Source organism: Ptychodera flava, chromosome 1, assembly GCF_041260155.1.
Source record: "Ptychodera flava strain L36383 chromosome 1, AS_Pfla_20210202, whole genome shotgun sequence".
Taxonomy (NCBI): Eukaryota; Metazoa; Hemichordata; class Enteropneusta; family Ptychoderidae; genus Ptychodera; species Ptychodera flava.
In genome coordinates, this window is record NC_091928.1 from 29806222 (window position 1) to 29819968 (window position 13747).

Sequence of the window (13747 nt, forward strand, 5' to 3'; positions counted from 1 at the left end):
AATAAAATAGCCACAATTAGTTAAAAAACCATGTAACTTGGAAAAAACCTGTAAGTCGCCAAGCGACATGGATACATTAGAAGCGTCATTATCATAGCGTGACAGCGCCATCTTTTACGATTCAGCCAACAGGCCTCACAGCATGAAAGGCGTCCAATGCAGACGACAGTCCTGAAGAGTTCAAACTTGAAAAAAAAATCCGCAAATAAAACAATGTAGCAACAATCAAAAGACAGAAACATATCGTGCATAAACATGTTTATTTTAACAATAGAAAATCACATACAAGTCGAAAATATCTCTTTTTAGTACCATATTAAACCATTTGTACGTATTAATTTTGCGTGGGTCAAGGCACGGTACACAGCAAAGAAGAGAGCGCCCTCATCGGTCAGAAGCATAAGCACACCGCCTACACTAGTCAGGATAGAATGTTTGTTTAAATGCTAATGGAGACAGATGTAGCCGAAACTTCCATGCTCTTTACGTTCTTCTCGTCATATTTTCACATAGAAATGAAGGCTCACAAATAAACGCAATTTCTAAATAGTATAATCAGTCATATTTAGGTGTCAACAATATTTCATTTGCTCGTTTGCTTCCATTGATTGTTAGGGGCTGCAGGATTTTTCTCAGCCATGAAAGTTCGGCAAAACCGAGGTACGAGAATAGAGGAAAAAATTTCGCTTTTTTATTATTTTCGATAGTCGGAGAGAAGAGGTGAAATACAATTAACGGCATCGTCGTGGTAGTCAGAATACGTATGACATACAAGCATGCATTTGGCATCGAGACTTATTACTCACGAACAACATGTACGGCACAAGCTCATTATGCATCATAGAAAAGGTGACCACGTGTACTGAATCTTATAAATGTGATATGCGTACAATTCCAAATGCAACCGGGCGTATCGTACCTACTGATTCGGCATTTTTTGTCATTTCAAACGGATAAACCAGTCACCCGGCAAAAAGGAGTGATAACAGATACGCTGTCGGCTTGCAGATCTCTACTGCTTTCCTCTCATTGGACTTCAAAGCACCCGGTTAATTAATATTTTACAGTCGCAGATACGGAACGGCTGTCAATGATTAAAGTTATAGATTTTGCAGAGACAAAACTCCATGGAAACACGATACTTTAGTGTAATGCACGTCTCTTGTAAGAAGTGGATATCAACACGCGCATGCGTATATATCGTACGTGTGATTGGCATGCGCAAATATATTGTTTTGCTCATTATTACATGCATTCATTCTCAAGTATAAAGACGTGACATGCGACCGACCTGGAGAAAAATCTACGGTGACTGAACTAATGGGTGTCAACGACACGTAGACCGCCCGTCCACCTCGTACCTTGACTTGAGCTAATTAACGATAATCAAGAAATGCACACTCGGTGGACAGTTTTCGCTTCTCTCGCCCTCTCGGAAAACTGCTCTGATTTCGTAGATCGGGTTAATTTGCCGCTTGTTATAGCACGGCTGGACACTCGGAAATCTTACTGGCTCGATCGCTCGCTCGATTGGCGGCTTCCGGTTTCCATGGAGACAAAGACGAAGGTTGCATCCGGGGACGATGGCACTCGACGGCGCGGCACGTACAGATGCTTGATGTAAATTTTCAAGGCGACTTAACCAATCTATTTTACCAAAACAAGATCATATCTGATGTTGTCTGTCAGGCGTTACAACGCGGGCTTACCCATTAACCGCAATCTCGCACCTACTACAGAGCGATTGCGATCGGCGCATCCGTTTTCGTTAAACCAAAATATACTTATACTATACGCGTCATAAAATACAATAGGTTACGAAAAGAGAAAAAAATAGACCCATTTACTTTCTGAAAATTTGCTTAACCTGACCGATAATGTGTACTTTTCAATATTTAAGTACATACACTATATCTACATTTTTAATTGAAGAATAAAATTCTCGAGTGTATTTTTTTTTCAAATACCAGTATACAAAGACATTTAATAACGATAAAGCGCTCTCTCTTTTTCCAAATACGTAACAATTATCGCAACCCGTGATATGTAAATGTACAGAGACAAGTCTGTGCAAAGATTCGAAAAAATTTAATCGAAGATTAAATCTAGAGTTTATAGTCATGGCGCGAAATAAATGTCAGAGTCTGACCTTGATGATTTTCATTGAGAGGTATAGCAGCAGTAACTTTGAAGTGTCACGTGGTTCATGTTACACAGTCCGTGTAACATCTGCAACAAGTGATTGACCCAACACTGTCACAACTCCGAAACAACAACAGTGCTTGATCATTCACCACGTGCAGCGTGTATTGCTCAAATTAAATAAAGGTCCGGGCCTGGAATTTAGTTTTGGAGACATCGATGCATTTTAAGAAGGATAAAGTGAACAAGACCTTCCATTATTTGACCATATTTTTGATCCAGGATTGAGTTTTTCTAATTCACGTTGCGAGCTGAAACTGTATCCCTTTCAAAAACTGAGTAGGGCATAGTTAATTTGCCCGAGAGAGACCAAGATGTGTAGATTATGGGGACTTTGCGCCATTTAAATTCCAACGGAAAAATTTCTCAAGACTTACTGTTGCTCTCCGTTTCCGAAGTATCATTTTACTGTACACTAGAAAGATACAACTGCTGTCCCTTTCAAGAAATTTCAACAAAACTTCAAAAATAAGAATAAACCTATTAGAATCTAAATACATAGTAGCTTCATTATCTAACCATCGTTTCTAGCCTTTTTTGTGAAGTCCAGCGAAAACTGAAACATTATTTTAAATGGTTTACTAAGCTATATAAAGCTAAATAATTGAAGAGTTACAAAGTCCATTTGACGAAGCCTTCGAAAACGCTGCTTTTCAGTTTGCGTATGGGCGCGTGTGCAGCTGATGTATTCATAACCTTGAACTTGAACCTCGTCGCCAAGAGCGGTGCGATATTGTTGGATTCATCGCCACACAAATCCGTGGCCTGGGACACCGCGCCGCCATCGGTGACATAACAAATGCGCATTTATATTTCCACGCATACCGTGTACAGATACTATTCAGGCAAGGCTGCATGGACCTATTTTTTTCGCCAAAATCAGAAGATGAAACTAAATTCAATTACTTTTGATATTCATTCTTTGATTTTTATATGAAAATATGTATCTTCTTAGTTACATCATAGTGCCCTCTACGCCACTCTTCTTTCTTTTACAAATATGCGGTGATTAACCACATATTGGTAAAACAAACAAGGTATTTCGGTAAATGTGGCGGAGCCATAACTCTTCTTCAATTTAGAGCGCCGCTATGCGGCTTCGGTGGAACAACGGAGCTTGCGTGAACACTGGGGAAATATAACGGTCTGTTAAAGTGTTGCGCATCATAATTTCAGACGTGATCGTTGCTGTCTCAAACATTTGGCGCGGAAAAATGAAAACCAGCATTCACAAAGTCAACGTGCGCCATATCATGTTCGCACGCCACACGTGTCGCAAAATGGACTGAGCAACTCTGCACTAGTTCTGAGTTTTCATAGCGCTCTAAGGCTCGAAGTTATTGATTTTTTGTAATCAAATATGACGAGAAAATATACATAATATGAAATCGAGATGTCTAGATACAAATAACAGTTCTTGTGATCATCAAAGAAAGTAAACATCGATTTAAATGGCATAAAACAGTCCACTCTTTTTTTATCAAAATTGTCATTTGAACTTTGACCTATCTTGCAGCTAGCAACTGACTTCTTCACCTGTTCTGTATCTAGGACGATTTATCCAGATCACTGGCAGACCTGACCCGTCGAAGACCTTTGACCCCGGATAGAACCACGTAGAAGAAGAGGGAGGTGGCTAGAAATAGAACGCGGGACAGGAGGACAAGCTTCGTCCAAAAAGTGTAACCGTCGGTTTCCCAGAGTGTGTAAGCAGTCACTGAAAATGAGAGAAAAAAGCAAAACCAGAAACAGAGACCAGTAAAGACAACAACAGACAGACAAAATGTAATCAATATGATAAAAATGATGAATGTGATTAAAAGACTGGCTAATGCACTGGGGAGTCAGAAACACAAACAGCTCAACAAACGCGAATATATTGTCATGTCAATAACAAAGACACAGTAAAATTGGGCAGAAAGATGGATGAAACAGGATTAATAAATAAATTGCTGTTTTTGAAAGGTTCATAAAGTTTCTTGAATAATACAGAATGAAACGTATCATCAGTCAGCTTTAAATGAATGTAACTGGGGGTTAGTTATCCTGTGATCTGGCATGTACAAAATTCGATTTAAATATATGGTGGATAGTTGAGTTTGATGTATGGCGACTGTCCGCTCTTTGAGGATGAAGAAACCTTTAAATCCGTATCCCATCATTTTAATGCAATAATATTTTAACGTGCACGACTGAGAAGTAATGAAACCGTCACGGGGAATCGAGCTAAAAAAACATGAAACACAATTCATGATAGAAAGTTTAAAACTGAGAAGACGACTTTCAAATCAAAATCTTGCAGGGTAAGAGCATCAGAATATATCTGCGAACACGGTGACGGTGTCTCGGTATATTGCTTGAAGTTATATACTACTCGAAGTGATTTCGCTGCATGTAAACTTCTTAGCTTATGTACTGAAAATCTATCTATCTATCTATCTATCTATCTATCTATCTATCTATCTATCTATCTATCTATCTATCTATCTATCTATCTATCTAGAATGCGTAGCATGCATGTTAAACTATATTATTGAATCGATAAGCTAATAAGGGTCTGCTTTCTGAAATTTTAAGATCAAACGTTTGGAAAATGAAAGGTAGAATCCATCTCTATCAAGAGCAAGAAATGATATCAATACTTCTGTTCCATTCCATTTTTTTCGGAAAACCGTGTGCTCGCTCTGTCATTTCGATGTATTAACACACCATCATTAAAATGTGATTTGCGCTAAGCCCTTCAAGAAAGAATCACAAATACTCTCGGTGCTTGTCTGTTGGCTGACTCGAGAGCTAATATTGCCGACTTACAAGACAGGTAATTCCCAAGCAAATTGAAAACAGATCGATTGAAATTTCCTCAATGCAATTGGATCTAGCGAAAGGAGATTATGTTTCCCTGCCAGAGCCTGTAATTTGCATCATTCTGGTTTATTTCTGGAACGGAACGGAAAAAAGAATGCCACAGACTTTGATTAGTGATTCGGTTCCCGTCTGAACGTACTCACCTAAAATTTGAATAGAAAAGTACACAGACTGTGCGAGTAGACACCAACGCATGACGTGTTTGCTGACTGTGTTGACAGCGCTCCACAGAACTATGGACAAACCTGACAAGGAGGAAATAAATTAAATATCAAGAGGTCAACCTTTGCCCATATTGACTGGCTTGATGGACATAATACTATTTATCACACTGATGCTGCATTTGAATGTGACAGAACATAATTTGGAAATATAATGAGTTAAGGATAATGGTTTGGATTTTGGTAGTAATCACGGAGTGAGACGTGACAAGACGGTCGTGTAAATTTCTCTGCCTACAAATTTCATCCTTCCCTGTGCGAATTGATCACATTTTGATGTCGTCCCACGATGATGTAGATGGCAAGGACTAGAGATTTAACATAAAACAGCCTTTCAATAATGTATTCTTGAAACGTTTTGTTCCCGATGTATGATGACGTAGGCGCTAGCTACACGAGCAGGTTTCCATTAATTTGGCGGAGCAAGGTGAAGTTGACTATGGGTTTCCGCTTTGAGTCATAATATACACCTATTGATGTTCCAAAGCCATCATGCAGGGCCTTTTTTATTGGGAATGGTTTACTTGACTATTTCTCATCAGTTGAGTGAAACATCTTTAGATGACGACTGTTGTAAATTGTGTTAGATGGACAACAGTTGTAAATTTTGAAATGAATGTTTTCAGCCTCTTTGTTCTATAAAACGAACTCATTCATATTCTCCTTCTCATTGAAGTTATATTGAAATACAGAGTCATTAGCCACGAAGATACATTTACTTTACTTTGTTGGCGTTGACATATTAATGCCTGTCTGGACTTAAGGTAGTTGACGCCTCGAAAATGAAAGACTTAAACCTTTGCTCAAACTCTCATTGAGCAAACTTTAAAGCATTGTCTTTCGAAATGGAGAATGAAAATGGGAGTTACCAGACAAATTTGGTACTAGACAAACAAATTACCAAGTATTTACCGATATGTGAAATTCAAAATGGCCGCCATCCCTGAGTTATCACTATAGGCAAAATGAAATTCCTAATTTTCACAAAACTAAGCGATGAAGACTTTTCTAACCCCATAAGCTTCAAAATGAGCTCCCATAAGTGATAGATCAAAAGAACATTGTAAAAGTTTGAGAGTCCGAATATCTGTCCCCATGGTGCATTCTACCTAGAATTGAATTGGCAACTTGTTATTGGACATTGCATATATACGGTCGGAAAAAAGTTGAAAGTTTGCACAGAAGGCTTTTGGACATGATATTAGGAGAGGAACAACAAACTTCATTGTCGGCAAGGGAAACATATTTGGAAGATCATAAAAAGTAACTGCTAATAGAGCTTTAAATTTTGAAATATATTTACACCACAAACCATGCATATAGCTGAGGCGAGTATAAATGTTGTGGCAAGGTGACCGTTAGGGTAGAATGCGCCTCGGGGACACATATTCGGAATTTCAATTTTTCCATTTTTTCTGATCATCCATTTGTTTTTTTGAAGCCCTTGGAGTAAGTAAAGTTTTCAGTCTTACTTTTGTGAAAATCGAAAATCGATTTTTATCTAACGAGTTAACACAGGGCGGATGGAGGGCAATATTACAAAAGCATGTCTCATCAATGGTAACTTGATCATACGTAAGGCTTAAGCGACGGCTTGCATTGACATACAACGCTGTCAACATTTCAACATTTTGAGTGTGCTTTAGAAAATGAGCAACAATATCTTTATATATATATATATATATATATATATAATATATATATATATATATATATATATATATATATATATATATATATATATATATATATATTGAAAATTAAACGAACGTTTTCACTACTGTCAGTCTACTGTATGGAGTCATTCGATTTCAAATTGGAGCAATTCATGACATAACTAGTCATGATTGAGGACACTATTGCACGGATACAGTATGCCCAACCTCAGACTTTGCACAAACGAATCTGGAACAAAGGTGACGCCATTACGAAATGGAAGCGACGTGTTGCCATTCAAAAGCGCGGGAATATTTTTTATCAGCAGAAGAGCGAGGCGCGCAGACGGTAGCAGTGTCCGCGAGAACTGGCGCCAACTACAGAGTATCTAAAAATCTAGACTCGTCTTTGTAAAAATGCAATATGCTCAAGAAGAAATGAAGACTGACGTCACAATATTTAGATACACAATTAACCGAGTCCTGAATCATTAAAGTGGTATTATGCTAAATGTTTTGGCTTTCTAAATATTTCCCATATGTTTAATTGATTTTTATCAGCACAACGGTAACACCTGATATTGAAAATCTCCTGTTAATTGTTATTTCGAAACTGCGTTTATTCAACACGGTAAAACGGAATGATTAACAAAATTCTCGAATTCGCTTATGCGGCGACAAAGCACGTTTTCGACATTATCATAATTTACATATGAATATAAAGAATATTTTGCCATAAATCATAGATGATCTTCAATACTAGTAGATTAAAGATCTTTGTTCAGCGCTATTTTGCATTCGGCAAGACAGACTCATAGTCGGCGTCTAAAAAATGACACTGCCGGGAAAGAATCAGATGTTATTGCAAACGAAATCTTCAGTAAATGTCAAAAAGACATTTCGTTGTAACCGCAGCTGTAGTGTCTATGCAAAGCTGCACACGCTGTGGTTTTGTGTAGACCTGTATAAAATTTTGTGCGTCATATCACCACGTTCTCTCAAAACGTCTGACAGCATGAAACTTTGCGTTCTAAGATAAGACACAGCTTTTTTGTCACGTGTTTTTTCCCCCCCGCTGGTTTCACTTTAGTTCTAAGAGCTTGGCGAACGAAAAGGAAGATTTCATTTATGCTATTGCCCGAAAATGCAGCTTTTAAATATACTGTAACACGACTTGCAGTTTCGTCCGTACCTGAAAATCTAAACTCAATTAATACTGTTACCCTTAAAGTATTTAATCCAGACAAGATTTTTAAATTTTCTTGAAACGATTCTGTGATTTTACTAGAAGGAAATTGGATAATTACATCCGGGAAATTACAATGGCTGCCTGCCGCAGCCGGTGGCTTTCGCGGATTCTTTTCAGCGGGTAACATGATTTATTGACCGGTCCAAATTGCCTACTTACTGCCCGCGACTCAGTGATTTCTTGGAAAACATCCCTTTGTCGATAATGCACGTGTTACGATAATGACACTCGATCGCTTATCTGTTGCAATCAACGAAATCGCCGCACATGCACCAGACGATTTCACAGCCCACTCCTAATTGTGAGTCGTGACCGAACTACAAGGCCTTGTTGATCTGGCAGAGTCATTAGCGTCGATGAGGGGGCTGCCTGCTCTCCCTTAATGGTTGTGCCATTACCGCTCTGATCGGGCTTTAACCGTTCGGTTGCATTTCTTGATAGAAGTGGGCAATCAAATGCTCAAATGATGCTTGGGGAGAGGGGGTGGAGGTCACATCCACACACCTACCACTGCTCTGGAATTCGCTGCTTAAACCAAGCAGGTCGCAAGATAATGGTTCAGCCTATTTTTCAAGTGAACTTTACGATGAAAATATGTGTCGTAAAGACAAGTTACATTTTTACAAAATTATGTTTGAAATTCGTGAAATGCTGTTTTGGTATATTAGTGTCTGGAAGAGGGTGTCACTTACTTGCAATTCCGCCTTGATTGAAATACTATCAAAGAACATCACTCCAGCAAACAAACAAATGTATCTGAAACTTTGTCTTTGTTATTTTTGCTGGCACTTCTAAGAAAATACCGAAAGGGCAACGTCACGTGTTTCGCTAAGTGCACCTCAAGCAAATTAGTTACCGAATTATCTCTGTCGTCTTATGATCAAGCTGAGATTTAGTGTTCTACCAGGCTGTACGTAAACATAGGGCACGCCGTTGACTGGAAGCGAAAGTTGTTAGGAAATATATTCTTGCATTACGTCACTATTAGTTCATTGTCTTACTGTAGACACTTAGATGACGTTCCTTCTAAGATTCAGCTCTGAGGCACCGCTTCCTATCACTGTTTATTCTACCAGCCAGAGCTTCAATCTGCTATACGGCAATGTGTTTAGTCCATCATGTGGCTATCTCGTGACTTAAAGACCTTACCCTCCAAAACTGTTTATCAATGAGAAACCTCGCCTTCCATAATCAGAAACATTTCTACCTTTCAACAGAGACACTTCACGTAACCGGACTCCACGCCGATATTGCACGGTCTCTCACCCAAGTGTTATGTTTCACTATATGAAGCCACTGTCTAGTATTAGTTTAGTAATAAAGTAGTCTTCTATAGTATTAGACGACTGCTTTTTCAGACCTGATCATATTCCACACATAAGTTAGCATTGTCAACATGCATGGTATAGCTTTAAATCTTTGGTCGCAAATTGTAAGGATTGATTGGAAAATGCACTCCACTGGTGAAATTATAGATATAGAGGTTGGGATCTTGCCACATTTCCTTGACACGCTTGACTTTATCCAAACAAGGTGTTCAGATGTAGGCCACGCCCTCTAAAGTTACGCGGGGTATATGCAATATCTGAACCCTCGGTCAGTGTATCCATTAATGTAAATGTAAAATTGCTAGGGAAATGTAACATAAACCTTTGCTCTATGCTTAAAAGATAAATGAAGAAAAGAACTTTATGTAAATCCACTTGATCTAATGTATAGAAAATTTATTCTGTGATTATGGTATTACCGAAAAAATCAATTTTCAAAATAAGTGGGTTATCAATATTAGACTGCTAAGTCTAGGCCCTCGTTTAATTCCATATTTCAAATCGATTTACTTTTTTGCGATGACATCATTTCTTTTTACAAGAAGTAACCGTGAAAATAACAAACTTATCGATATATTTAAAATGAAGTGTAATCATTGATGATTGGTGACGTGATACGGAAATAGCAAGTTCATGAGTCCTTGCTATGATTTAGCTAAATAACCCATACAGGACGCGCTAATAAAAGGGCACAGCATTAAGGTTCCCGTCCATAAAATATGCAAATCACATATATTCGAGTTGACAAATATCATCGCGATTATACGTCACAACACGGCTCGAGGCAGCTAAAATAACATGCACTTATGGACTTGTTTTGACTAAACCAACACGGTATGCACTAGATTTGTATGCGTGTCAGTACTTACCTAGCAAGGCTGCTCCGTAAAGCCTACCGGGAAGTGCGTACGCATAACTTTTTTCACAATCCAGCGACACATCAAACATGTACCCTGGAAACAGCAACGTCTAGGTAACAGTAAAATAAACTAAAAGTTAGAAATGCAGTTAGATGTCAAAAATTATGCAGAATAATGTAACAGTGATTGACGGAAATATGACAATATCATATGCGATAAGAATATATATCATTACTTGTTTTTGACTTTTTCATGCGAAGTCCACAAAGAAGCACGAAGCAGGTACTTGAGCTCAACGCGCGCGGAGATGACAAACAGCCCTTTTTGTGTCTGATAAACTTTTCTCCGGGGCTACTATACAAAACGTCGCCAATGAATCTTGCTGAGTTTTCGTGTTTGTTCTAATCCATTTGACATTTCGCTACCAAACGCAAAAAAAATATGGATACTTCATTCGTCACCAGATATTATCATATTTCTGTACCTTCATATGATGTACGCCCCTGTTCTTTTTCATTTTACGTTGTTCTGCATTTCTGTACTGACGAACCCCCTTCTTTCTTACAAGCGAGAGTATTTGTTCAGCACATGAACATGATAATGAAAGGTAGAGACGGTGAACACGAAACGTAAAGCCCGAAGGAAATTGTGCGAAAATGAATGATTTCCACTCACCATTAAGGACACTATTGAAAACATACCAGCCGATAAGAGGAGCCATATTCTGTATTGAGTATAAAACGAACACAAGAGATATTATCTTATTTTCGAAGCTGCAAGGAATAACACTTTGTCTGGGTTTATGTGCGTAAGGTAGATTTCATCTTACAAAGCGCAATCTACTGAAAGAGATTTTTCTCCTGCTATATCACTTGGATATTGCGCTTGTTCAATAAAAAGTACATTGATAGTCTCCAAGAATTAAAGGTATACTGTAACCTGTTCCAATTTTGCCACAGTTACCATGGAAAGAGAAAATCTAACCAATCACAGATTTTAAGCGGGTGTCCGCCTTTTAAAAACAGCGCCCTTACAATGGCATTTTGAATACCAAGGAACGCCCCTTTGACCATATATGGGCATATTTAGATTACAGGTGACTGTATACCTTTAAAGAGGATCCATAAAGTAGTCGATGTTATGATAACAAGTTCAGGTATGGTGATAAAATACTTGTGTTTAGAGACACAGAGAAAGAGAACACAGCTGGACAGAAAGACAGACATACAAAGATATGCAAAACAGAGAAAGTGAAATTATTAATAGACTTATGAGATCTAATGCTGTTATTTTAATATCCCTTCGCTGTCATCATGTCACTCCGTGTAAACCAGAGTTTTATCAAGGAGAATGCATCAGTTTTAGAAGTGAGGCCAGTACGCGATGAGCTGGGATAAAGGATTGAAAACGCCACAACATGTAATCCCTTTTCGTCGTCATAAACGAATACCACTAGCGCAGAGTGTCACAGGGACCCTCTGGCAATTTAAAGACGAAAATACTCATTGACATGCAGGAAGTGAATAAACCTATTTCTTTACGTTGTACCAGAACATGAAATCTTGTCTATTTAAATGAAAAACTTAGTAATAAATGCCAAATCGGCAAATCCGTTTTGTATATTTCAACACGAATTACGATAAACCCCAGATAACTCTTGCGAACAATGGACAACATACTCTTACTAATTGATGTTTTTGTTCTGTATTTGCATGTTCACGATAGTATCTTTCGCGTCAGCAGCGGACGTCTGAACTGATGTCATTCATAGTGAACCAAAATTGAAATATAAAGGACATAAAAGGTTACGTTGCTTTCATCATATAATATGCGCAAGTTAACCCGAGTAGTAACTCAGGTTCCGTATTCCAGCTGCTATGAAATTTATTTCGTTGCATCAATTTGGTCACATGCTTGCAAGTTACCACATGCATTTCGTGAAAAATAAACTGCTTAATGATGGTCAATCGATCGCCAATAATCGTGTACATTGCCCCGTTGAATATAATATAAAGTACAAAAACAGTTTGGTGTCTTATGTTTCGAACGGCGACGAATGCATTGTCAAGGGTAGCATCAGCCACAAATGACACAAGTTACCCACCCTGGAGCGAAAAGACTTTATACGGGATCGGAAAGAGGAATGTTGGCTGCCCTTTGAGCACAGTTTCTCTCTCTTATTGCTTATGTTTCTTTGAGAAGGTTCTCACTGTTACATAAAAGCGTTGGAAAGGTTATTGCTGCTCGACTTTACTAAAGTAACTTACCTAAGGCCTGGTGGTATTGTCAACATGCAATGGTCATCGCTACCGAGTATTTGATGAATCTGAAAAAAAGAAACAAAAATTATGTTTTCAAACAAGATACGTAGCATTCTTCTAACGCTGTATTTCGATAATAGTCATTTGTAAAAGCCTGTGAAGCGTATTTGAGCACTGGGACGAAGGTCTGAAGAGTGCCTTTAGTAATTAATGCACCAATTAGGCATGCGCGATAAAGTGCAAAATATTCCTTTATGCCAGTACAAAGCAAAGGATGATTGGTCTCTTAGTTCAAATATTTATTAACCTCTTGCATCATTATATGTATGACATATTATTCTCAAGGATATCACTTTTACAGATTTCTTTCGAAAGGAAGATTTTGTTGATCTTCCGAGCAAAATGTACATGTATTGTGTTCAGACACATTTTTGCTGAATTTGACTATCTGACCAATTTTACATAAAATATGGAGAAATATACATAAAATATTTCAACTCTTCCGAAATTATATATACATAGAGAGAGAGAGAGAGAGAGAAAGAGAGAGAGAGAGAGAGAGAGAGAGAGAGAGAGAGAGAGAGAGAGAGAGAGAGAGAGAGAGAAGAGAGAGAGGAGAGAGAGAGAGAGAGAATTTGTATGAACATTTTAGAATATAAAGTTGAGGGTGTAGCATGTTCATTAATATCGTTACTCAGTTGACACAAACATTTCATGGCGCTTTATTATCTGCCTATATATTATAGCCTATCTAACCAGCTTGGTACCATAGGATATTGGATATACCATATTTTGTGATGCTTTAAGGTTATAGGTAAAAGTCGACGAAAAACACGTCCTTGGTATTATTTGCTTATAAATGACAGTACTCTTTTGTGCCAGATGTATCGATGACATCTGCATCTACTCATAGCAAGGTTTGACATTTGAGAGGCTTGCCTGTCCGATGGGTGTACTTGTTTCACTTGTCCCAAGTAGGAAGAATCAGATGCTGGGATTGGCTGATACTTGGATTGGCTGATCTTAATGAATTAGCGATGTGTTGAGGTTCATTATCTGGAGGCAAGGATTTGGGGAGCCATCGATTTATTTTTTCCCTCCTCAAT

The 13747-nt window shown here is 38.2% G+C and overlaps 1 protein-coding gene across 5 annotated transcripts in view; it reads right to left on the reverse strand.

Moving 5' to 3' along the window:
* Nucleotides 1-241: 241 nt before the first annotated feature.
* LOC139134905 (tumor protein p53-inducible protein 11-like) overlaps nt 242-13747 on the reverse strand; it is a 137003-nt gene continuing 123497 nt past the window's right edge. For all 5 annotated transcript variants that reach the window (XM_070701997.1, XM_070702005.1, XM_070702020.1 and 2 more), the window contains exons 3-7: nt 12648-12706; nt 11056-11104; nt 10390-10489; nt 5211-5312; nt 242-3919 (exon numbers count right to left, since the gene is read on the reverse strand). In XM_070701997.1, coding sequence (XP_070558098.1) covers nt 3750-3919; nt 5211-5312; nt 10390-10489; nt 11056-11104; nt 12648-12706 — 480 coding nt within the window. In that variant the 3' untranslated portion in view covers nt 242-3749. The remainder of the gene's footprint in view (nt 3920-5210; nt 5313-10389; nt 10490-11055; nt 11105-12647; nt 12707-13747) is intronic.